Source organism: Monopterus albus, unplaced genomic scaffold (assembly GCF_001952655.1).
Source record: "Monopterus albus unplaced genomic scaffold, M_albus_1.0 scaffold4.1, whole genome shotgun sequence".
Taxonomy (NCBI): domain Eukaryota; kingdom Metazoa; phylum Chordata; class Actinopteri; order Synbranchiformes; family Synbranchidae; genus Monopterus; species Monopterus albus.
Genome location: NW_018127884.1, coordinates 6,841,062 through 6,865,510, shown reverse-complemented (window position 1 = coordinate 6,865,510; position 24,449 = coordinate 6,841,062). Strand labels below are relative to the sequence as shown.

At 39.4% G+C, this 24,449-nt stretch overlaps 2 protein-coding genes across 3 annotated transcripts in view; one reads left to right on the top strand and one right to left on the bottom strand.

Moving 5' to 3' along the window:
* aldh1a2 (aldehyde dehydrogenase 1 family, member A2) overlaps positions 1 to 9,202 on the bottom strand; it is a 25,858-nt gene extending 16,656 nt beyond the window's left edge. Inside the window, exons 1-2 of the mRNA XM_020609365.1 lie at positions 8,888 to 9,202; positions 467 to 571 (exon numbers count right to left, since the gene is read on the bottom strand). Of these exons, the coding sequence (XP_020465021.1) occupies positions 467 to 571; positions 8,888 to 9,004 (222 nt within the window). The 5' untranslated portion in view covers positions 9,005 to 9,202. The remainder of the gene's footprint in view (positions 1 to 466; positions 572 to 8,887) is intronic.
* Positions 9,203 to 10,734: 1,532 nt separating this feature from the next.
* Positions 10,735 to 20,938, top strand: aqp9b (aquaporin 9b). 2 transcript variants are annotated; one of them, XM_020609387.1, is made up of 6 exons: positions 10,735 to 10,821; positions 12,986 to 13,112; positions 16,072 to 16,209; positions 16,465 to 16,613; positions 17,356 to 17,573; positions 20,290 to 20,938. In XM_020609387.1, exons 1-6 carry the CDS (start codon positions 10,789 to 10,791, stop codon positions 20,450 to 20,452), a joined length of 828 nt encoding a protein of 275 aa, XP_020465043.1. In that variant the 5' UTR covers positions 10,735 to 10,788; the 3' UTR covers positions 20,453 to 20,938. The 2 variants fall into 2 exon arrangements, with proteins under 2 accessions (XP_020465043.1, XP_020465034.1); XM_020609378.1 differs by lacking the exon at positions 10,735 to 10,821 and adding an exon at positions 12,168 to 12,269.
* The last annotated feature ends 3,511 nt before the right edge of the window (positions 20,939 to 24,449 follow it).

Sequence of the window (24,449 nt, the reverse complement as noted above, 5' to 3'; positions counted from 1 at the left end):
AGGGAAATAATATACTTTTTACTCTCCCACACTGATATAACAACTATAGTTATTAATACTTTTCATATTAAGATTTTACATACAAAACATAAAAGGTATGTTTATATTAAATCACGCAGCAGTACATGAAGTACTGTAGCTGTGAAGTAGCTGAACATTTAAAGATCATGTACATATTAATGCATAAATAATAATAATTCAGTGATATAATAATATAACATTGACAGGGCCATTCTGCATAATGAGAACAAAATGTACTTCAACTATGCATTTAAGAAAAAAGTACTTTTACCTCTGTAAAGGTTTTTAATATCATGTGTTACCTGCTGTAATGAGTAAATTATGTAGTGCAGTATTGCCAATTTTACTTAAGTCAGTGTTGAAAAAATTTCTTCCTCTGCTTAAACTGTCTGACAACCCTGTTTTTGCTGAAAAGACAGGCGATGTTGTGCTGTGGACTTTTTACCTTCTCCGACTCCTGGACCTCACAGATCTGCTCTCCGGTGGCTGGGTTGTAGACAGGGAAGACCTTCCCACTAACAGACTCCTGCCACTCATTGTTGATGAAAATCTGCAGAAAAAAATGACAATTTTCAGTCCTGTAGTGATTGTCTACCTGTATTACAGAACTTAATAGGCATTAAGGTTGTCTCTTTATATAAACTAAGAGATTATTAAAATAAATTTTAATCAAAACTGAATTACTTTGACTGCAAATACATAATTTGTAAATGTACTGAGCCTGAGTTGAGACACACCAGTGACTTCCTTTTTTATTTTTAAATATTTGTTAAGTTATCATTTCATTACACCATGTTGTCTGCTGTAACATGCCTGTAGCTGAGACTTGAAACAGCTCTCAGGCAGAAGTCCCAGCACTTCCAGACTCTTGTGTAAGGATATGGGAGAATCTCTGGAAATCTGGACAGAGATTCCTGCCTGTCCAGCATTGCTCTCTGGGGAATGGTCCACCATCCAGACAAAGGGGGTGAGTGTGTGTGTGTATGTGTATGTGTGTGTGTGTGTGTGTGTGTGGAGGGGGGCAGATAAATCCCTATCAGACACCAGACCCCCACCTTCCCACCCCCGAGTGCACAGACACACACATTTCACAACATCGCTGCTCGTTTACGAGATCATAAAACATGCGCCGCGCTTAGTTTCTGTGATGCGTTGAGGCAAGTCTTCCATTAAACAACCGCCTAGGATTCCAAACAGGATATATTGAACATCTATGAAAACCAAAAGAAAAATAAATGTCTACACAATCACAAAACAGAGAATTATGTCACTGGAATGCAAACAGACCCCTTCATAAGCTGATGAAAAGTAGAAAAAATGCTAGGGGTGGTTTGAAATTGTAAATGTGTCTTATGTAAGTTAGAAAAAAAAAGCTGCTTCCTTGCTGACATGTTTAGATCCATTAGGCAGACTACTCACACACTGTTTTAAATGACTGTCAGTCTGTCTGATAGATAGAGTGCAAGGAGAACATTTGCTGGCACAAATCCCTCTGTGTATACATATGCTCTTGCTGTCCTTCTACTTCAGAGTTGTACAGATGCACTGAGAGCACGGTTCAAGTATCCCACTGGCATAAGCCTCCCTAAACTCTCCAACATGTTTACCTCCATAAACGCAGGACTTAGAGTATTCTTTAACTGGCTATAAACTGTTAGCCGTGTTTACTTTCTGGCTGGTATAAAATGCCAGGGAGTCTGAAAACTGTTGGAGTCATAGCAACACATCTCTCTGCTTGCCTCCTCCTCTCCATTCCCACAGTTCACAAGCTCATAATGTGGACTGAATGTATGAATAACTCACATGCGGGCATTTAAGATGTTCAGTATCTGTGTGTACCACCCCACAGAACCATACGTTAATGCAGTCATTCCTCTACAGTTCCTTTGTACTGGTCACCCCCAAACCATCCCCCACACACACAGGCCAGAGTGGTTTCTCTCTCTACCAGCCCGGGATTCTCAGGCGCCTTCCATCAGAGACCACCTTTAATCTGCCGCTCATTAAGAGCACTTCATAAAATTGTCAGTAACGATAAGGAGCAGAGGGCCAGCTACAAAAACAGAAAGTCCCGTAGAGCACTGAATTAGCTTTTAAATTTATAGGGGCCACTGAAGTGGGGCGCCCTAAATCAGAGGAGCCCCCTGACAGCCTCAACAGTACGAACAAGAATGCAGACCATGGGTAGCTTTATGCATGGCGTAACCCCTCTCACAGGACGCTGCTAAAGGAGAACGGATGAAGCACGAGAACAGTGGAGCAGGCCGCCACCTAAATCACAGCCAGAAAAGGACAACTGTCAGCCGCCATTTGGCTCAGCCCTCTCTCTGGGCTTGGGCTGGTGTTAGACTTTTGTTTCGTTCCATTGAGAGACTTGATTGAGATGACAGGCCCACGTTGTAAATCAACTCTCAAGGTTTCTTAAAATTGCTTTTAGGATCATTTGGATGAGGGGCAAAGAACACAAGCATGAAAAGACAAGTGCAAAAGTGCACATTTTCAAATGACAAATAGTGTTTTCTTTCCCATTCCCTGCGGGGTTGTTACTATCACTTCACATGATGGTTTCATGTTTATAAAAATGTGTGTGCTCAGAGTGAATAGTCAGAGTTAACCTGGTGTCCAGAGACCGCCAAAATGATGACATTTTCACAATACACACATTTCTGAATGAGATTTCTGAAGCCATTTATAGTACAACTTTTAAAGTTATAAAAATTTCGCATTGCTGCATTTATTATAAAAACATTCAAACAAACATAAAGACAATGCCTAACATATAAAGAGGCCTGATATTTGTGAGCGCTAAGCAACGAGCATATAGGTCAACACTTTCTGCATGGGCAACATGACAGCTGCACATTTAGAAACTTTTCTGCACAAGTTATCAGTCACATTATCCAAAGAAAGCCCAGAGATGTAAACAACAAAAGTTTTGTCTTTATAGCACGTTTGATATTTGGTACAAATCGGTGCCTATTTGCTGCAGTAATTTAGTCATTTTATTGTAACTTTGGATGCAGGTGTCTTAACCCTCATCATCATCATCCATTATAAAATACTTACTGTACTCAAAATAAAAATTATTTCTTCATCTGCAACTAGTGGAATATGAGGATGTTAACATACTGCATTTTTTTTTAGTTAATAAAACTTGTGATTTTGAACTGCAATGGGAAGGAAGAAATGCCAAAAATACTTTCTGCCGCCAACAAAACATCTGTTTGGCTCTTTGTTTCTTCTCACAGCTCAGATGCTAATGGCTGAATGAATATGTAATGCTACTCAGTTTTTGTCTTTATTTAAGAGGGGGGGTAAGAGGGAGGGTGATATCACGAGAGGTGGGGTGAGTTAGTGTGAGGGGGGCGTTCAGGAGTGTGTGTGACGGGTTTATATATGTGTGTGTTTATACACAACATGCCAAGATTCCACAGCAAGACGAATCCTACCCGGGCACCTGCAACGCTTGTCTGCGCAGGAAATTTCATATCCTCCCCTATCACAGGACCTCTTATTTCCTTTCTGTCCCTGGATGGGTTTCAAAAGTCTTTTAATTACTACTGTTACAAGTGAGCGGAGAGCATGTGAAAGTGGAGACCAGCTGCTGTTTTTTCTCCTGCACCTCTCCACGTCTCACATCATGGAGCCTTCATGTTTCTCATTCATGCACCCACAGACAATGTCGCCCTGCGCTCCCGGGTTTGGTGAGGGCGACCTCGCCGTCACTGACTGGCAAACGTCTTTGTCTCATCTGTGTGTGTGGGCGAGCGGTGTTCATCCTGACTCAGGCGTTATGTGAGCAACATTCATTTGACATAAGGCTGTAATTACAAACAATTTCTTATTCACTTTTTCCTGTTGATTCACTCATTTAAAGCAATTCTTCTGATAGCCCACCACAGCAGACTGTCCACATCACTGGACCACCAGATAGTTTAGATTAAAGCCTTTTTCAGGTGCAAATTTCTTATTACTTTTTAAACCCTCCTAGAGGACATTTGATTTTGCTCTTTACAGCTGACAACAACAGTTTGACCAAGTTTCTGGACAGATGCTTATACATTAAATAGATATTTTGAGTCAGCCAGCTATGAAATCAGTACATTATCCAATCAGCATCCTTGAATCCTAAAACTTAGCCTTCACTTTTCAATATCTGAGTAGAGCAAAATGTCAGAAAGCTTATCAGTCAACAAAAATATTAACATATTATAAATGTTATTTACCATAGAAAATATATTAATCTACAATCCAATAGAAATAAAACAAAAGACAAAGGCTACGTGCAGTTTACATTTCTTGAATCAACAATAAAACTGACCACCCTTTCACCAGTGGGTGTTTTTGTTCTTTGAACATCTGAGGTTTGATGGGCTTCCTGTGTATTTAACTTTTTTTTTTTTTAGATCTCAGGTCAAGGAAATGTTTAAAGGAACATTTTTTTAGTTTTTTAGTTTCACTCATGGGATCGGTGGACAAAAGGGAAGTAATTTGTAAAGAAATGTGATGCTTTACCAATGAAAAGAAAAAGCACTTCTGACTGTTGAAATGTTTAAAGGAACATTTTTTTAGTTTTTTAGTTTCACTCATGGGATCGGTGGACAAAAGGGAAGTAATTTGTAAAGAAATGTGATGCTTTACCAATGAAAAGAAAAAGCACTTCTGACTGTTGCGTGTCATGCTCGCTGGTGAAAGAGCCTGTTCCAACAGATTTATGAAGCCAAGTGTTTTTCATAATGACACCATAAGAATTTACACTTTCCTTGTCAAGAGGGCTGCAGACTGAAGGTATGGAAAGTTAACAGGGTAACCTCGCTGTCACTGCTCTTCCTTAAACAGTGATTAAGAGACAGGGGACACGATGTTGACGTGTCTGCTAAAATGGTAATTTACACTTGCTGCACAAGTAGGCATTTCACACCAATGGACATATTAATGGCAGTGCACACTTACCCTGTCACAATCAAAAGGATGTGCTTTAGAGAGTATGTGGCCATGTGTGAGTGAACAGGGAGATTGTGTAAGCAAAAAGGCATTGTGGGGGGAGGGGGGGTTTAGATCTCGCTGTGCTGGTTGTGATAAATCATTTAGTTGCACAGTATCCTCTAACTTTGGCTGTGTTTGATCTTGATCACAGTAAGATGGAGGTTTTGAAGTGAAAAAATCCAGAACTGCAGGTCAGGCTCTGGCGAGTCAGGGCCACTAACCCACACAGTGAGAGAGGGTCATAATTTACACCCCAGTGGACAGCACCTAGCATTGGGGAGCCCCAAGCCTCCATCTGTACTATCTCAATCAGTGACAGATTGATGGAGCCAAACTCAGTAGATGTCTCTGCATAGACTGCTTTACAAATACATGGGTCTTCTGCAAACAGGTTCTGCACAGGTTCCTATGGAGAAAGTGCACTAATGCCACCATGAGCAAAGCAACAAAGAAAATTTATAACTGTTGATTAGATTAAGAGATGTGGAACTCAGACAATGAACAGGACCATTGAGTCTGCTCCCTGTTAGTTCTTTATAATTTCCTATTTTCTTTGTTATTACCCTACTAGGGCTACAATAAAACCAACCTGGGCACATTTTAAAAATGCAGATTGTTTGAATATACATTCTTCTCAACTGACTTAACTGCACTCGTTTGTTGAAACTTAAGATTATCTTTTGTGGATCATTCTCATACTTAACACATAGCTTGTAAAAGGCTCCATTATATCAAAACAAAGGGCAAATGTGTGCTGACTTTTCACTTGCATTTTTTACAACACACAAATAATGTTTTACAGACTGTTCTTTCAAAGTAAAAGCAGCACCAAGCTTTTATTTCCATTCTTGTTAAATTTGTCCCACTGAGTGTCTGGTTTAACAGCACATCACTGAACAGTGTGAAAAACCACAAAGGCCAGACAGATCAGTCACTAAAAAGCAGGGAAAGTTTCTCCTTAATTATTCATAAAAGACAGTGTCTCTTCTCAACTTCTGCCACAAGTGAATAACATCAATAAATAGCTATAAGGGCTCTCTTATTTATGGCTTCCTCTGTGGTCCTATCAACCTTTAAACTGTTTCTGTCTTGTAACCCAGCTGTTGGAGAAGTGTGGGGGTAGGGGATAGGGAAAGGTTTTCCTCCTCCTTTCCTCCTGATTTTAGCTATAAGAGAAAGTGCATATGAAAACCATTAATTCTGCTTAAAAGAATATCAACGAATTATTAACAGAACCCCAATTTTACTGTATATAGAGGAAAGTTAGCTTTACTGATGCTGTCATATAACGTCTCCTTGTTGGTGAGCAGTACATGACTTTAAGTGAAGGACAAGGGCCAAACCCTGACCACAAATAAACTTTTTTAATCACATGCTTCCTTGTTATAGAAGCAAGCCTGATAAGTAATGATACTGAATGAGACATATCTGTATTTCCAGAGTCACTCAAACATAATCTTTGCATTGCAAAGAGAAAAAGCGGACTGAAATTTGACGATTTTTTTGCATCTCTATATATGTTAGAACAAGCTGAATATTGCCTTTTTAGAGTAAAAACACTATCTGAGGGAAATCTGTGTGTGGAAGCTTGTGGCTCCATCCGCATGCCCCATAGGCCAGTGAACAGTGTTGGCTGTTTCCCTTGCAGTAAGTGGGGTGGAGAACAGGAACAGGGTGTGAGGAGAGCCCACGCCAGGGGTGCCCATAAATCAGGGCCCTTCTGCCCCCTGTGTCCACCAAACCAACAGGGACTGGATGATCCAAATTCCTGGGGGTTAATTCACCAAGTCGTTCCCTAAATTTCCTCCTGTACACCACTGTGTCCACCCCTTTAACTAACGCTCTGCACTGTGAGGGAATTGGAAGTTTACAACATGAGCCTATACAATATGAGCTGTCCTCTTTACAGTGCAGCAGTGTGCCCTTTGCACTCAAAACACTGAGGTTTGTGTCAACACAGAGCAATTATAGCACTGAATGAACCTACACCATGTTATCATTAATCTGTCCTCTATGAGACCTGCCCTTTAATCTCACAATCATAAAACCACTTGTCCTGCAGCTGAAAGACACATTCAGTAGCAACAAAACTGCAGCGGGCTACGTCCCAGCTGTTAAGACTGATGATGAGGTTGCAGCTACAAATGGTCCTACACATTACAAGAGTCCAGGAGGAGAAGACATGATCAAAAACTAAAGATGTATTTACCAACATATGCATGATATAAAACTATCAGGATGTTACAGAGGTACAATCAAACAGAAACAAAACCTTTCAATACATGTGTAACTGGTTCAACATTTGTGGTGGGTGACGACACATTCAAAGTATGAAGTCTTAAATTTTTTTAATAAGGAAATAGGAACACAAGGTTAACATTAATTAGTGCTTCAGCTGTACAGTATATTAACTGCTATTTACTTATGGAAACAATGTCAAAGCACTTTACTGGAGATCCACTTTACAGGCAGTAGCCCCATTTAAGACTAGATGTCTGAGTTAAAATCTCTCTGAAAGCAGATTTTATATCTGCAACCTGACTTGTTTCATCGCTCAACTAATATTCTTTGTTTGACTCATGCTCCTTTGTCCAATTGTTTCTGCACCCCCTTTCTCTCCCACACACACTTCTGCACGTAGAGCGATCCAGAAACTACTCTGATAACACATTTTTGTTTGAGAAACTGCATTTTAATTCTAAACAATTTATTCACCAGACCCGCTTTGTGTTTGCTACATAATAATGAAACAAGGCCTGATTCAAATTACTCTGTGTGTGTGTGTGCGTGTGTGTGTGTGTGTGTGCATGTGTTGTCACGCTTTTTTTTTCCTAAAATTTCTCCTCACTGATGTCATTAAAACTAAATAGTTTAAGATTAGGAAGAAGGAATGTTGGTTGTATTTGCTTCAACTTTATCCACTGATACCTACTCTGACTGTGAACAATATTAATTAAGTAAATTAAGAAGGCTGCAACCTACTGAATACCACAAAAGCACAACTGAATTATGAAAAAGCTGAAAGAAAAAGAAAGATTTGCTTACAATCTAACAATATTTCAATTTTGAAATATCCCTTTTAACTAGGCTACTGTATGTATACTGCATCCTCTTATGGGACGACTTTATGTGAAAATAACATTTTATTAATTGGCTTCTCATGCAGAGGCCTGACCTGTGTGTTGAATAGAAATGCACTTCAGATGCAGTGTGAAATAAATATAAAAACGAGGTTTAAAAGTGCCCTCTTGACTCAGTGTTAGAAAACGTTCTAATAGATCTGGCTGCTCTGCAAAACCACTAGTCAGTTTATTTTTAAACTGACACTAAACTATGGCATGCCCTTTAGTAATATGACGTCTAACAAAAACAAGGTTAGTTTGTGTAAATGGCATAACATACAAGTCACTTATCAACATTTATCTTATAACCTCAGGTGTATAAAACGATGCAGACAGAGGCTTTAAGCAGACAGTTTGTGTTTTAATCTAGTAAGATTATGAAAACACTTCACTATCATGTATAGAATATGCTGTATATTGTATCTACTTCATTGGTTCACATATCTTGTCCAGGGGTTATGGATAATTTCATGCTACGCTGCGCACGTGGACCCAAAGAAACTCGCCAGGATTTTACAACATGCAGTCACCAGTTTATCGGGTCTCTACTACCAGTTAGAAAGTTCTGCCCAGAGAAATTGTTTCAGCTTCACCCCTGTGTGCTTCACGGTCTGATGCTGAAACTTCAGCTGCTGACACACAACAAGTTTTGTTCTGACATAGTCCTAAGTTTTGGTTTTAGAGACGAGTAGAAGCCGAGTTGTTACGCGCAAAGCCAGGTCTGGTCGGTCGGCAGAGGGGTGTGAAGAGAAACAAACCTTGGTGTACTTGATCTCCGGGTTGGGCACCGGTGAAGGCATCAGCTGGAGGGATGCCATGAGAGCAGCGGGGTCGCTCTTCACCTCTCCGGGGATCTCGATCTTACTAGAAGTCATCACGACCGTCTCTCCGCTTGTCTGCCTGCTGCGCCTCTGGATTTTTCCTACTGATTTGTGATTAGGACTTTGGGTTCTTTCCCGGGTTTATAGCCAGGTGTCAGCCGCGGTTCATTTTCATTGGGCAAAGGGCTGTCCCTTTGAAAATTTAATTCACGCATTTACATAAACGACCGCAGCCATGTGTGTTAAGGAGGAGAAACGCATCCACCCCACCCACCTCACTCTTCCGACGCACTCAGTCTCCAGTTTTCACTCAACAGCGGATGCTTTTTAATTCAGCTTAGCATATTTAAAATCTGAGAAAGTGATCAAATATTGTGTCTTGGCTCAGCATAAGAGTTTGGAGTTGTTCTCGCGTAAATCAGGTATTTTATCTGAACTCGGTAATAATTGCCTTATAACACTTCATCATGTATTTGGCTGCAAGTTGTAGTGTTTATGGTCGCCTTTGGTGAAAGCACACTGTGAAGCATACCAGCCCCATGAAGCCTAGATTATTTACATAACAAAACAATCTTCCCACAACTTCCATATTGGTTGTGAAGCTTATCACATGATCTTCCTCCGCAGATGAAGTGCGCCTATTTGTAAATGTTCAAATTTCCACGTGGCCGAACACTTTAAGGAATTTTGATTGAACAGTTCAGATTAAAAGTTGATTATTTACTTTGGAAACAGCAGTTACCACAACAGCCTTTCCATAAACGCATAAAACGGCATATTTATTCTCTGCTGAAATCTAAATCTAAATCCACATTCCTGGACCAATGTTATCCATTTCCTACATGACATAAAGGTGTCATAAAGGCACTTTCCTTGGCTCACTATCACCTTGTCTTTATTTGCCTAATGCAACCGCCCCAAATATACGATGTTATAAATGGGGACTTCTTGCTGGGGTGTTGTTGGCAGAGATTTGTCCTACAGGTGATAATTCCTCCCATGGCCTCCTTTAAACGTCCCAATAAACATCCACCAATTAGCCTCGAACAAGCCCGTCTCAGAAACCTTTAGGAGAATTAAAGCAAAGCCACGCACGTATTAACACATCCACTACAAACGCCCACACACCCATGAAATCCCTCAGATAAAGGGTAAATCAGAAGTGTGTTTGTGCTTGTCTGTGGATCCAAGGTGGTGAAAAATGCAAAGAACAGAAATGAATCCAGAGTTTCTTCTCCTGTGGTCAGTGGAATGGCCATTTATTTGTAATACAAGGTGGGGATTATTGATACCCTCGGAGTAATCTCTTAAACCAGCAGAACGGTCTTCACATTTTGCATTTCATAATGCGGTGCCTCTTGACAGGACAAAGGAGTGTGGAGACAGATGTAGGCCAATAATTTGCAAATCCCCGGAGGATGTTTCTTCTCCATCAGCACATCAGCCTTTTTTCACAGCATGGGCGACACTCTGCAAGTGTCTGTTTCACATCAAAGCGGACGGGCCTGAAACGGTGACGTTGATTAATGCATTCAAAACATCCCATCCTCAGCCTGTCGCCTCACCTTTTCACAAAGCACAGTGAACGGAAGATAAGACATACCGGGGAAACGGTGTGACCCACTGGCAGCTGCTTCAAATGTATTCATGGAGCTGCCTCTGTCGGAGGAACCAGGCCATGCACACACACACACACACACACACACACACACACACACACACACACACAAACTATTTACCAACGTCGGTTTAAGATGCTAAATGGGTGGTAATGGTGGCATGAAACGACTAACAAACCTGGAAATGTGACTGATAAAACACATTTTGAACACGTTTTTATGGACACAAAACCGCCTGTAGCGCGAAGAAAGGTGAGTGAGAAAGGTTTACACACTTTGTGGTTGTATTTATTTATTTTTTAAACAGCAGGATCTTTGGTAATCTTCCCCGATAAGAGTTTGAAAATAGCCTAATAATGAGAAAGAATATAAGGACTGGTGGATGCGAGTTCTGTTTTTGTTATTTTATCGACTTTCAAGTTCTAAACAACAACAGAACTTGCACCAATAAAAACAACTTAGGACCAAAAGTTGTCTCTAATTTTTTTCCACAGATATTGAGGCTAAGGTTTTCTTATGTCTTATGTGCACGGCATTATCCTCTGATCCTTAATTATTTAGTAAAATAGCCTCTGGTATTTATCACTGTAACGAGGTTTTTGCGTTTAGTATTCCACTGTATCTTCATTGCTACATGATTTACAGCAGGCTTTGCAACAGGAATATACAATATTTAGATGATCTGTTTTTATCATTCTTGAGTTTTTATAGCGTCTAATGACCCACGTCCTTGGACAAGTGTACCCATGCCTAAACGATTTCAGCACGAATTGTCAGATTCTGAAAGCGAAAACATTCTGAAAATACTCCAGTAGGTTTTGCGCAAATTCTAGTGCATTTACAAAAATGGGAACGCACATGGCACCAGCTTCACTGACACGTTAAGCTGAATATCTTCCAAATGAAGTTTTCTTTGAGATATATTGGTGTTTTTAAAAGTAAAAGTTTTCACAAAATCATCTCATCTTAAATTGTGCATTGAACCTCGCTATGCCATATGCCTTTGTTCAGCGGGTACAGTTTGGTGCAATATCAGTAGCCTAACTAACCAATAAATATATAAACAATGAACCACATTTAGTGATTGTTAATGTGACAGATGATTTATGAAGGTCATTTATCTCAGTCGGTCTTTGAGCCTTTCAAACTACCAAGTGAGAGCTGTTTGATTGTATTTCGCCACTATACATTTCAGACCTGATGTGCCTTGGTTTTAATCCTCTAAGAGAGCACCCCATGATAATGGCATTTTAAAAATTGTATAATATCCTTGGTTGTGTTTTCTATTAATTATGCATCTAAAAACAACTTTAAAGTCTACAAGAATGAAAGCAGAATCCAAACAAATATATTCAGCTGTTAGGGTTTTGATGGCAGTGCAAAAATCTGAAGCCCACGCTGGTAATAAAAAGTGGACCCCTTGTGGTTACAGAGGGAAATAGATGCCCATAGCTTAACGTGTCCGTCAGTCTGTCAAGGAGTGCACGGTCCGAGCGCACCGAGTGGGAGGCGGCAACCTGCACAGACACAGACGCTCCTATATAGTTGTTAGCTGTTTGTTCTGGTCGGAGGAAGACATCAAGGAACCGCAGGGGAAAATGAAGAACGAGACCAAAAGGAAAATGAAGGAGAGATTTGGCCTGAGGCGGGACATCTTTAAGGAGTTCCTGGCGGAATTTCTGGGGATATTTGTCCTGATAGTGAGTACCTCCCTCTGCACCTGTCACCCAGCTTTAAAGCCTCGGACCAATATGCTAATAAGGTGTCAGACCGGGTCTCCAGGGCCTCTGACTGCTGTCTCTCATAAGTCTCTGTTAGCAGACAGTATGTTAAGGAAACAACAGACTTTGTCCTTGATGTGCTCTCCTGTAATTCGCTCCTGACAGAGTGCCTGTAGAAATCATAACAAGATGTGACTGATGTGGAGCTGTTTTTTAATTCCTCACAACTCATCCAAAGTATTGCCGCTCAGCAACAAGGCTGTGGAAAAAGTACAATGCAATTAAATAGCAAAAATTCACTTTTGTAGTAGTGTCCTTGTTTTTCTGAGTGTTGCCTGCTTTTTAGTTATTATGTGTTTCTAATCTGGACTATCTCGTTTCCACTTGTGAACTCCGCCTGAGTCCATGATGCCACATCAGAGGAGTGATGCAGTTTCCACAGCCGCCCTTTTTATTTTTGGGTGACTGCTCTGGTCTCACCTCACATTTTTCCTCTAAATTATGTCAACTGTTCACTTAATAAGTGGGGGTTCATTATTTTCCCCAAGTTCCAAGTTGGACAAATTGCCCCTGGCAGTCAGAGGCTGTTGGTGCACAAGAGGGCTAGTGTTAATAGTGGGTATAATTGGAATAATTAAAAACAATGAGTCTTTCTACCTCCACCCTCTGTGTTTTTGTTCTTGTCTGTGTCCCAGCTTTTTGGATGTGGTTCAGTGGCCCAGGCAGTGCTGAGTAAAGGGTCGCTCGGGGAGCCCTTGACTATCCACATCGGTTTCACTCTAGGAGTCATGATGGCTGTTTACATGGCAGGCGGGGTGTCAGGTAAAAGTCGCCCACACTTCAGATGGACACACAACTCAGCCATTACAATACTAAAACATCTACTTCTCACTTCAGTGTCATTCTGCAAATAGGGTTTGGATTTAACCAATCCTTTCATTAGAGAATGGTGAAATATGCTGGCCCCAGTTTTCTTAAGCCCAAAATTTTGTCTTCAAATTGCTCTTTTGTCAAACCAACTGTCTAAAACCCAAACATATTTAGCTTACACTGATATTAAACGAAGAAAACAGAAAAAGTTGATTTCTTTTTTGGGTATTGCCAAACTGCTTTATGGACTATTTTTGCAGGTCTCTCTGCAAACATGTTGAGCTTAATGTCATTTTGCTGTCACGATGTTTCCTTTTTAGTTCAGCTCCCTGGGGTTTCCAGTATTAGAAAGCAAGGAAAACTTAAAGGTATTCATAAATGGTCTGATAGCAAAGGTCATTACTCGGTCGTGGATGCTTGGCCCTCTCTTTGCTCTCACATCAACAGCTTCCTCAGGTGACTTTGTGTCACTGTTGTCTCTATCTTCACAGTATTTACATGAAAAACTTCTGCAAAAAAGAAAAAGCATCATGATGCATTTTCATCCTGGATCACTGACATCACTGTATTTGCTTACTTATCTAAATGAATTAATGGTCAGTGAAGACCATTACTGATGCTAATTGGAGAACTGGGCAGTGATGATGTTTTATTACCCTTGCTAATGGGCTGACTTTCAGTCTAAGTGTGGTTTAGGACCGGAGGTTTTGTGTCCTAATGTCCAAATGGGACTTTATTGGATACATTCCTAGAGGATTACAGCAAGAAGAGCGCACTGTGGTTGCAAGCAGTGATAGGGATAAGAGGGGATAGTTGTTAAATGTCACAGTGCTTTGCATGGGCTTTCTCAGCTGAAATGTACATTACACAGCAATTAAAGGATTCAGTGTGTCAAGGGCTGCATTGTGTGGGCTCCATGAGTTGTTGTATGATCATTTCTGTCTCTCTTGGGAGGAGAAACATCATTATGGAAAGCGGAAAGAGGAAACCTCAAGTTGTGGTGTTTAATGGCATAACAACCACTGTAAGGAATAGTTTGACATTTTGGAAACAAAGGAGAACAGTGAACATGAACAATCTGGCCAGTGTTAAAAATTTCACTTACCTGTATCTCTAAAGCTCACTATTTAACATATTGTTAATTTAATCTCTTCAAAAAGCAAAGTGTAAGAAATACAATGTGCCATTTTATGAGTGTCATGTGTCAAGCTACTTCTTAGCTTTGAGCAGTTGCCAGACAACTAGTGGAGACGTTACTGGTCTCAGACAAAAAAAAATAGTAAAAAAAAGGTCCTCTTTAAAATGGCTAATGCATGTTTTTATACTTTGGTCTTTGTACAGTCTAACAAGCTACAACATTTCAGTTACTGAGCTGTAGTAGTGCTACTAGGTGGACTTTATTACCTCTGGACAGAATCAGGCTAGTTGTGTCCTCCTGTCTTCATGCTAAGATAAGCTAACTGTGTCCTGGCTGTAGCCTGGCATTTAACAGACAGTGGTCTGTGTGGTGTTGATCTTCTCATCTTTCTCTAACTCTCTTTACAACTCCAATCAGATTTAGCAGATGTATTTCAAATTAAGCAGTCCTGGGATAGCACAATTCCTCCTGCCTATGTTTTAGCACTTAAGCAATTTGAGGTAATAATATGGTTTGTGTATCTGAAGAGATTTAAAAATGGAAAGTGGCACAATGTGAAACAAGCATTTAAGTGTATTGTTGTTATTTTGTATGGTTGTAATGATCACTGTGACTCATGTTACTGTGTTATTTGTCCTACACATTTAATGAGAGGACTTGTAAAGCTTCAGAGGAATCATTGAAAAGACTGAGGACAGGGAGGTTAATATATGGAGAGCTTTTGCTGCATGACTGGGCCATTCAGCCCTGGGGTCCACAGCTCAGTGGGAAGCTCCTGTCCAATGACATCTCTGAAGATGATCATAGGTATTGGACTAATGAGCTTTACTGGGGCATGGGTCTCTGGAGAGGAGAAGGGTCAGGTGTGACCAGCGTGGATTTCTGGGCTTTCCTGGCAGGGCAGCCCCACAGGAGAAGAAAACACAATTGTTTTCACTTTGTAGTCTCAGATTTTAGATGACAGTGTACCGTAAGTGTGACACATCATGGTCACTCTAATGACCTGCAGTCTACGTGTGCCTTAAGCAGATTCAGGCAGATTATGTCAGATGCAATTCAGACAGGCAGATCTGGCTGGTTGTCGTGGTCAGTGTTTATGAACAGGATGGGGGGATTCACAATGGGGGCGTGGCTGATACCACCACTGGTGTTACCACACTGAGGTCAAAGCCAAGATCCCAAAGTGTTAAATAAATGACCCCACAACAATTGGCTAGAATGTGTTCAAACGGGACGCAAACCCAAAGTCCTTTCTTTGAAAATATTGTTTGAGCACAAGTACTAAATGATCAGACAACCTGTCAGTGACAGTTTAAATCCACTGAATCCAACTTCAGAAGAGACTTAAAAAATGCTCTACTAAGTCATCCTTCTCAGCCTGGTCACAGAAGTTTGATTAGTCAATAAATCAATTAGTAGATGAATATAAATATGATCAGCATATGTTTTGATAATCAATGATCATTTAAAGGGGAACTCCATTAACTTCACACATCAGAAGTCTCCTGTAAAGTTGAACAAAAGTTCCAAAGGGAGATACAATCTGATAAATTGCCTCGAGTGATGTCACTCCTTGAAAGTGATGTCAGGTGTGACACCACACCCAGACTGCTCAACACAAAAACAACAACACGATAACATTACTAGTATTGGCCCATGCGCCTGATGCAAAGATGTTTTTGGTGAGGTGCATGCACTTTTCTAAACATGTGCTTTTGAAAATACTGTGCAACTGTTACGTGATTTTGCTCATTTTATGTTGCGTTGCACCAGGAGCGCACGTGAACCCTGCAGTTTCTCTGGCCATGGTGATCCTGGGGAAGCTCCCTCTGAAGAAGTTTCCTGTGTATGTGGTGGCACAATTTCTGGGGGCCTTTACTGGATCCTGCATTGTCTTTGGGTTGTATTATGGTGGGTGTAACTGTGTTCATGTCCGAACTAAAAAGATACTGTCTCAGAAAGCAGGACTCCTCAGTTACGGAAGTGAAGTTTATCCTGCCAACTTTGTAGTCCTGCTTCACGAGACAGCTCCTGCAAATATGCTCCAGCAAGGAGTTTTCCCTGTTATATTTGGATACTGTTTTTATGTCTGACCTATTAGTATGTGAAACAAAAATATTAGAGAAGCTTGTTAGTAACATCTTCATTGTATTTTCTTTTCTCCAGATGCTTTGATGGACTACACCTATGGAGAACTTGCTGTTGCTGGTGAAAATGCAACAACCAAAATATTTGCATTTTCACCAGCAACAGCCAAAATATTTGCATCTTATCCTGCAAAACATCTGTCAGTCCTGAATGGATTTGCTGATCAAGTGAGGTTTAAGACTGACTTGTAATTTATGAGTAATTTCCCCTGGAAACATATCATATTATAAAGTACAAGTTTGTAAGGTATCATATAAAAATCCCAGCTATAGCCACATGGAGGACACTATACTGTTCATTCAAACTGCTAGATAACATGTTAACTGTTAGTGTTGAAAGGCCTTTGCCTCCTTTATATATAAAATTATTCATGTAAATAAGATAGCAAACATCTTGCAGCAGGGTTCCATATATATGGAAGTTGCTAGAACATACAGAAGTGCATGCATTTAATGCAGTTATGGGCATGAATGTAAGCATAAAATGCTGTGTGAGCAGCTCTGTTTTGATGCTAAACATAACTGTTCTAGATTAAACATGAAATGAGATGTACATGTTAATTTGTAGTTTTAATTTCAGAAGGCGAACAGGACATTAATGGTCTACATTTTTTATCATACAAATCTGAGGTATGTTCAGATCCATGTTTTATAAATAAACCTGGAAAATTAAACAAAATAGTTGAAAGAACAATTCCTTTGCTCATGTGGTTTTTAAAATGTCCAGCCATATGGGCCTATACAGTAGTGCTGGTTTATAAAGACAGAAACCAAACAAAATAACATAAGGGAGAAGTTGCCACAGTGAGAAGGCTAAAAAGCATCCTCTCAACAACTGTAACAACCAAACTAAAATATTTTTGGAATATAACTGATGTTAGACTAATTGCCTGATTTATTTGTTTGTGAGGTAATTGCAACTGCCGCACTGATCCTGTGCATCCTGGCCATCACTGACAAGAAGAACATTGGTGCTCCTACAGGCATGGAGCCTCTGTGCATCGGCCTGGTCATCATGGCCATTGGAGTGTCCATGGGTCTGAACTGTGGCTATCCAATCAACCCGGCACGAGACCTTGGCCCACGGTTCTTCACGGCTCTGGCCGGGTGGGGCATGGACGTATTCAGGTAATTTTACTGATGTTGAAGAAAACAGATGCCAATTAACATCTGCAAGGTGCCATGTTTGACGAATGTAAATATGAAAAAGAGTTTAAGAGTTTCTAATATAAAGGGCAATGTGGGATTATTATCAGAAAAATTCTTGAGAAATAGAATTTCCTTGCTGCCTGCCTGAGAGATCTAGGAGTCCATTATTTACTGATGCTGCCATGCTGACCGGTGACAGAGACATAGCAGATGTGTGATGTAAGATATTTTGAGATTTACCATTTGACTCCTTTTCCCTGTCTGCCATGAAGAGCAACATTCACAGCTCTGTCTCTGCTGTCTCGACAGTCAGAACGATTATTTCAAAGGTCAGACATGTTTTTCTTGCATTTCGAAAAAGGGCTCTGCGATTTAAGTGAACAGGGAGAGATTCAATGCACATAAATGTGAAATATTCGGCTTTATAAGTGAAATGGGACAGTTGTATGTTCTTCACTGCCTCTTTTCATTCTCCCCTAGTCATCACAGCTGCTCCTTGTCTTTTTTTTTTGTTTATGCTCTAGATTGAAACACAGAAATATTGTTCTTATTTAATGGTTGTAATGTCCTGAAACAGTATACAACAACTTTAAAACCCAACTTGAGGTATTCATTTTAGCAGCAATTAAACCACCATCCTTGGTTAAAGGCACTCTGGTGAGGTCTGATCACTAGTACCACAACAGAACAATGATTTGCTTGTATCACATGCTGCACTGTTACATGCACGTGCATGTAGGTGATGAAATATCTCTGCTGGTGGTTTCACAGTGTCCCACAGATGTTGTAATGTGGTGGTAGCACACTTAAGAGTAACAAGGGAGAGCTACGTATCTTTTAAAGCAGCAAGTTGCCAAATATTCAAAAATGGCTCTGGACATATTGTATGAAAAAGAAGATGTATCCAACACCACACTTTGTTAAACCTTGAGCATACACACAATGTGTTTTGTTTAGAAACATGGAATGTAAACATTTACACAAACACCTTTAACACTTGTAAGCCTTTAATTCTGTCTTAGAAAAGGTGGTGAATTAAAGGAATTTCCAGGGGAGATTCTTTATGGGGATAGTAGCTGCATATTCTATACACAGTGCAAACAGAAGAGGGGACAAGGTGCACCCCTGTCTCAGTTTTGTTTGGACTGTGTCAAGAGTGCAAACAAAGCTGTAGGTACAGTAAATGGCCCACAACTGCAGACTTTGTTTACCATATTTGTATTGGGTACTTCAGGAAACATTTTCAAAATGTAAAAAATTACATAGGCTGGAGAAGCAAACAGCTCTGGGGTTGATTGGTGACTTTAAATTGCCCATAGGTGTGTGTGTGTGTGTGTGTGTGTGTGTGTGTGTGTGGTGTGGTGAAAATGTTCACGAGCTGATCTCATCCAGCCCTGGCACCTTTCGACTTAGGAGCTTTCTAACTAACCAGTGAACTCTGTCAACAAGACACTGCAGGCATACAGCTTCCAGGTCAATTTTAAATTCTCAAAGTGCTTCTTCTGTTTTCCACCAACTTCCCACTTATGACCACCTGCCTAACACGGTGAACACAGGAGTCAGTGCAGCAGTTGGCTGGCACTCGTGTCACTCTGCAGCTCACTGTGCAGTTTTTGTGAATCCGTTTGCTTCCATAGTTCTACTGTTAACAGATCTGATGCACAGGCCTGTATGTAAGAAAGTATCTTAGCAGGTCATCTTCCGTAGGCATTCAGGAAGAGACAAACAGCTGTTTCACCTGTGAAAGCTGCTAACAGCCACATTGACCAGCATAATCTCCCTCCAGAATCTGTCTGAGATCAGCTGGAGTAAGAATGAGGACACATGCAGTACACACAGAGCTCCTTAAGACTTTCCTGTAGTCTGGGTTAACTGTGTAGGCTTTAACTCACCTCAGGTAGGATGTTGCTAATATAAACATACAGATTGGAGAGGCAGTGTACATGATTTTATTTAAAATAGTTTGTTTCTATAAGAGTCTGGGACTTTCAAGATACAGAATAAAAACAAATGGTCAAATGTGAAGCAGCAGAAGTGAAGATATCCTGACTTTAATACCTAATGCATCTCAGTCACCCACTTTGGATGTTATGCCATTCAGTGGCCCGTTATCACTTGTTATGAGACCACTGTTATGGCTCAGGATGGTCCCTAATCCTTCACACTCTAATATGGCATTACCTAATTTCCTCCTGTTTTGTGTCATGCATACTACAGCCACTAGAAGTCTAGAAGCCACCACATATATTGATACTGGCAGGTGCAGAATGTCCCTCCTCAACCATAATTATGGGTGTGATAATGAATGATAATAGCCTTTGAATTGTGTAACAACACTCAAACCAGCTGACTCTATAGTCTTTCATTATGCTGCTTTCATGTTATATCAGAATAACCAAAAATGTGAATGTCCAACTTGTTGGAAACATTCACTCTGTTTGTCATGAATGTAACATTAGGCTCTTCCTGCATGGGAAACTTTCTCACTTCCTACTCTCAGCTTGTAATGCAACCTTTCTGCCTGATGTCACTTGGGTAATATTCCTAGACTTGACAAAGCCCATTCAGAACCACAGTGGAAATGGGCTAAGGTTTAAGATTTTAAAGTTTTAACTCAGATGCTGTGTAAATAACAGCATGCATACACAAATTTAAATTGTACTATGTCATAATAATGTATGTGTCCTCCCTACAGAGCTGGAGGTTGCTGGTGGTGGATCCCTGTGACAGGGCCTATGGTGGGTGGGGCAGTTGGAGCAGGTATTTACTTTCTCTTCATTGAGTTGCACCACCCTGAGCCTGAAAAACAGGAGGAAAACAGTGTCCAGGACAAATATGAAATGGTAACCATGAGCTAAAGCAATACAGCAGCTGATTTTTCACCCTCAGAAGGCAAAATCAAGAGGAAGCAGTTTTTTCTTTACATTTCAACAGTTTAAGCATGCATCTAACTCACAACATCATAGTCCATAAAATATGCATGGCTGTTTAATGAAGCTGATAAAGACACTTTTTGTAGAATGTCTGGCGTGTTTATAAGATTAAGGGGTTCTTTCATATATCAAAGTCCTTCTTAAAAACTTTAATCTTATGATAAGATAACCTTGAAGTTCCTCCTCCTATAACTATGCAGTATTCTTTATAGTCTGTTTCCTAATGGGGATAATCTCCTCTCCTTAGAAATATCTGCCATGTTTTTGTACAACCTTTTAATTTTTACTGCTGTTTACCTAACAAACAGGGACATTATAAAAATCTAACACTTAGCAAACTGTTACTTTAATGCGGAAATGTAGTAATTTATAGTATTTTTAGCCAGTGTGTTACAGTAATTTGTTTTATGTGTTGGCTATATTTAGTCATCCTTTGCTAAAATGTGATTGATTGTTTTATCTTGCTTATAGCAGTGTAGTTTTTAGAATATATTTTATGTAGAGAATCCAACCTTAAATGATGACTGGTGCCACTTATTGTACTTATTCACTCAGCTCAATAATTTTGCGACACCCAACTTGCTGAATTACAGATTTCCTCATTAGACATAACTTAACTTTACTCACTTACTATTTACAACTTGCTGAATTACAGATTTACTCATTAGACATAACTTAACTTTACTCATAAGCCTTGACTTGACATAAGACCTATAGGTGTCTGCTTTGTGTAAAAAGGTTTTTTTTTTGTTTTCTGCACAAACCTTTGCAAATGTCACTGAATTCCTTGATTAACTGTGTTTGAGTCAGTGCACATGTGGTATCAGGAGAAATACTCAAACACTCACCATAACTGTTTACATTAAAATTCTACAGAGTTGAGGTAAAGTGTGTAATAAAAATATATTGTTGCAATGGTTTAGGTTTGGGTCCAAGTTCAACACTGGGCAAAAACAAAATATTGGAAAATTAACAACCTTGTTTGGAAATGTTCAGTGGAGGTGCAAAAACACAGGATTTTCTTTTATTAATAGAGCTTTGGAGATCCATAATGCTTTTATCCTGAGTGCACAGAAATGTATGTTTACAAAGACAATCCCAATATCAACAGGTTATTTTTTAGAATAATGTGACTTGTAACCCAGCCTGGTAGAAAGGACAACATACTATAGGTACCACTATTAGACAACATGATGCATACAGACCTACGCTGACATTTATTTGTTGGCAGTTGAACTGATGATTACACTGGCATAAAAGTATCAACACACAAACAACTGCAATATTAATGAAGAATTCAATATTTAACAATATCATTTTGTGTATTATTGGCTGAAATAGATAGTTTGTTAATTATTGTAGCTTAAACATATTTTAAAATAAATAAATGTAATTCCAATGGATTTACTTACTTTTTCTTGTCACTGTATACATGCATTTATTGAGAGATTATATTACTGAGTTACTGAATAGCATTTTACAAAAGCACAGTGGCTGTGTAATATACAAGTCACTTGTCTGGCAACATGACAATCACTTAAGCTGAGAGGTTTTTAGTTTTATGAAACAGAAAAGATGTGAAGAAAACTGTTAATGAATTATTTAGCTGTGAGGTCCTGTATTAAGTACATTGCATCATATGGTCCTAATTTCACTGAAACAGTGTAACATTTATTGTATGTAGTGTGCCCAAGATAATTCCCTGGATGTGGCCTGTCTGAATCAGAGTAGTTACAGTATGCATGTTAGAAAAGTAGATGTTTGTTTCATTGAATCTATTCATCTGTTCATTAATCAGGTTTATATTTTGGTACTTTTATGTCCTGCATCATAGTGATTCTGTCCTGAATGACAGCCTGTCAAGAAGTAACATTTTAATATTTTTGTCTCTTTGTGTCATTGTTGTTTATTTGAAATTTTTTTCCTAAGGTTTTTTTGCCTAACATTACTTTCTCAAGTCTTACTATCTGTCTAAATCAGCTGTTTTTCTTTTACATTATTACTTGTATCTTAAATTAAATAAAATTTGCTGAAATGATTTGTTTCTTCACACTTATTTTCTAAAAACTATAAATGATTACAGATTTAACCATGCACATTATGGTTGCACAATATAGCCTACTGGTATACAAAGATATAACAATATGCGACCACAGTGCCTACCTATTATTATCATTTAGAAAGTATTAAATGTCAGAGGGTGAGTGAGAAAAAAAAATCCTACTGAATATTTTTAAAATATCAATCATTCTGTCAAAGTCTGCCACTGGCCAGAGTAACGTTGAGGAGATGCGTTGTCCCCCGTTGACTTGATTGGCTGATTAATTAATTGACTTGCTGACTGACCAATGGGAGAACTAACTAATGCAATTAGGCGTTCTGTTACGTATAGCAAACACTACAATATGGCGTCGCTGGTCGAAGGATGCTAATCTGTTTGTCAACTACCATTAAACAACAGAAGGAGAAGGAGGAGAAGAAGAATAAGAAGGAGAAGAAGAAAAAAAAATATGCTAATGCTAATCAGAAACACAAGTCGAGTCTCTCCAGTTATTTGACTTTTTCTTCCACGTCTCCATAGTTGTTGGACTAATGCTTGAGTGCATTTTGTTTGTTGAAATCTTGTGATAAAAACTGTGTCCAGCTATGGCCACTTCGATACACATTTTGGATACAAACAACCGAGAAAGGTAGGAAGCGACTGTTCTGCTGTGTGTACTATACTCCTGGAAAATGAAAAACGGCTGTTGCAATGATATGGGGACCCAACAAAATGCTTTACATAGTTGAGACTAGGTGAGACTTAGAGCTTTTTTAACGGTGTAGAGTAGTTGTGTTTAAGTGAAGTCAGGTACAGAAGAGGGCTAAGTGTCCCATCGCTGGAGCCGTTTTTGGTGACAGGGTTTAACTCCTTTGCTGCTGGGCTGAAATGAAGCTGTAGCAAACAGAAGAAGACACTCAGAAGCCTCAACCGGGGAAACTGTATGCAGAGGGATACACATGTACAATACTTGAACATGTGTGCAAGTATTGACCTAATTTGGGACTCGGCAGTCATCAGTGGAGTTTACTATCACTCATTTTACAGCCGCTATCTTAAAACATAAAATGGTGAAAATACATTTAAAGCCACTGGAATTAATATTACCTTTGTCAAAGAAGCTGATATACGAACACGCATGAAACGGCCTGATTTGATTTGATGGCAATTTAATTTGCACATTCAGTCAAGTGACTGGGCTTGAATTTCAGACAAGAATCATAATCACTTGACTGGGGCACATCAAACTTATACAATATAAGATTATTGTTTAGGGCATATTTAATAAAATTGAGCTCAAATTTTACTTTATTCCAGTTGTGAATAATGTTAAGAGGCAGAAAAACATCTAAACAAGCTGACACACAGACGCCAAAATATAGCCTAATCCAGTTTGAAATGGCTTTTTGGAGAATATTGCCCACCCAGACGGTCTCTGAGGGTCTCCATGACCGCTGTGTGACTGACCTTCTTTGTGTACTGTGCTTACTCACACCATTTACCTTGGACAAATATTCCACTGAAAAGGATCGCAGCACATGTAACAAATGATTGATTTTTTTTTTTTAACCATTTGACTTAAAAAGCATCACTACTTAATACAGTCTGTTGTTAGCACTTTGTGTACAATGGGTACATACTTTTCAACTTCTAACATGTAACACAATGCAGAAAAATCTCATCTATTTTTGGAGGAGTTTACTCATTCATGTTTTGTCCACAGTCTACAATTTTGATAGTTCTATTCAAATTGATAGTCCTGTAGATCTGTAGGATTTCCATTCATCTGTCCATTAATAGACACAGTTATACCTATGCCACAGATTTCTTTTATCACACTTTTTGGGATCATTTAAACAACAAGAAGAAGGACATTTGTCC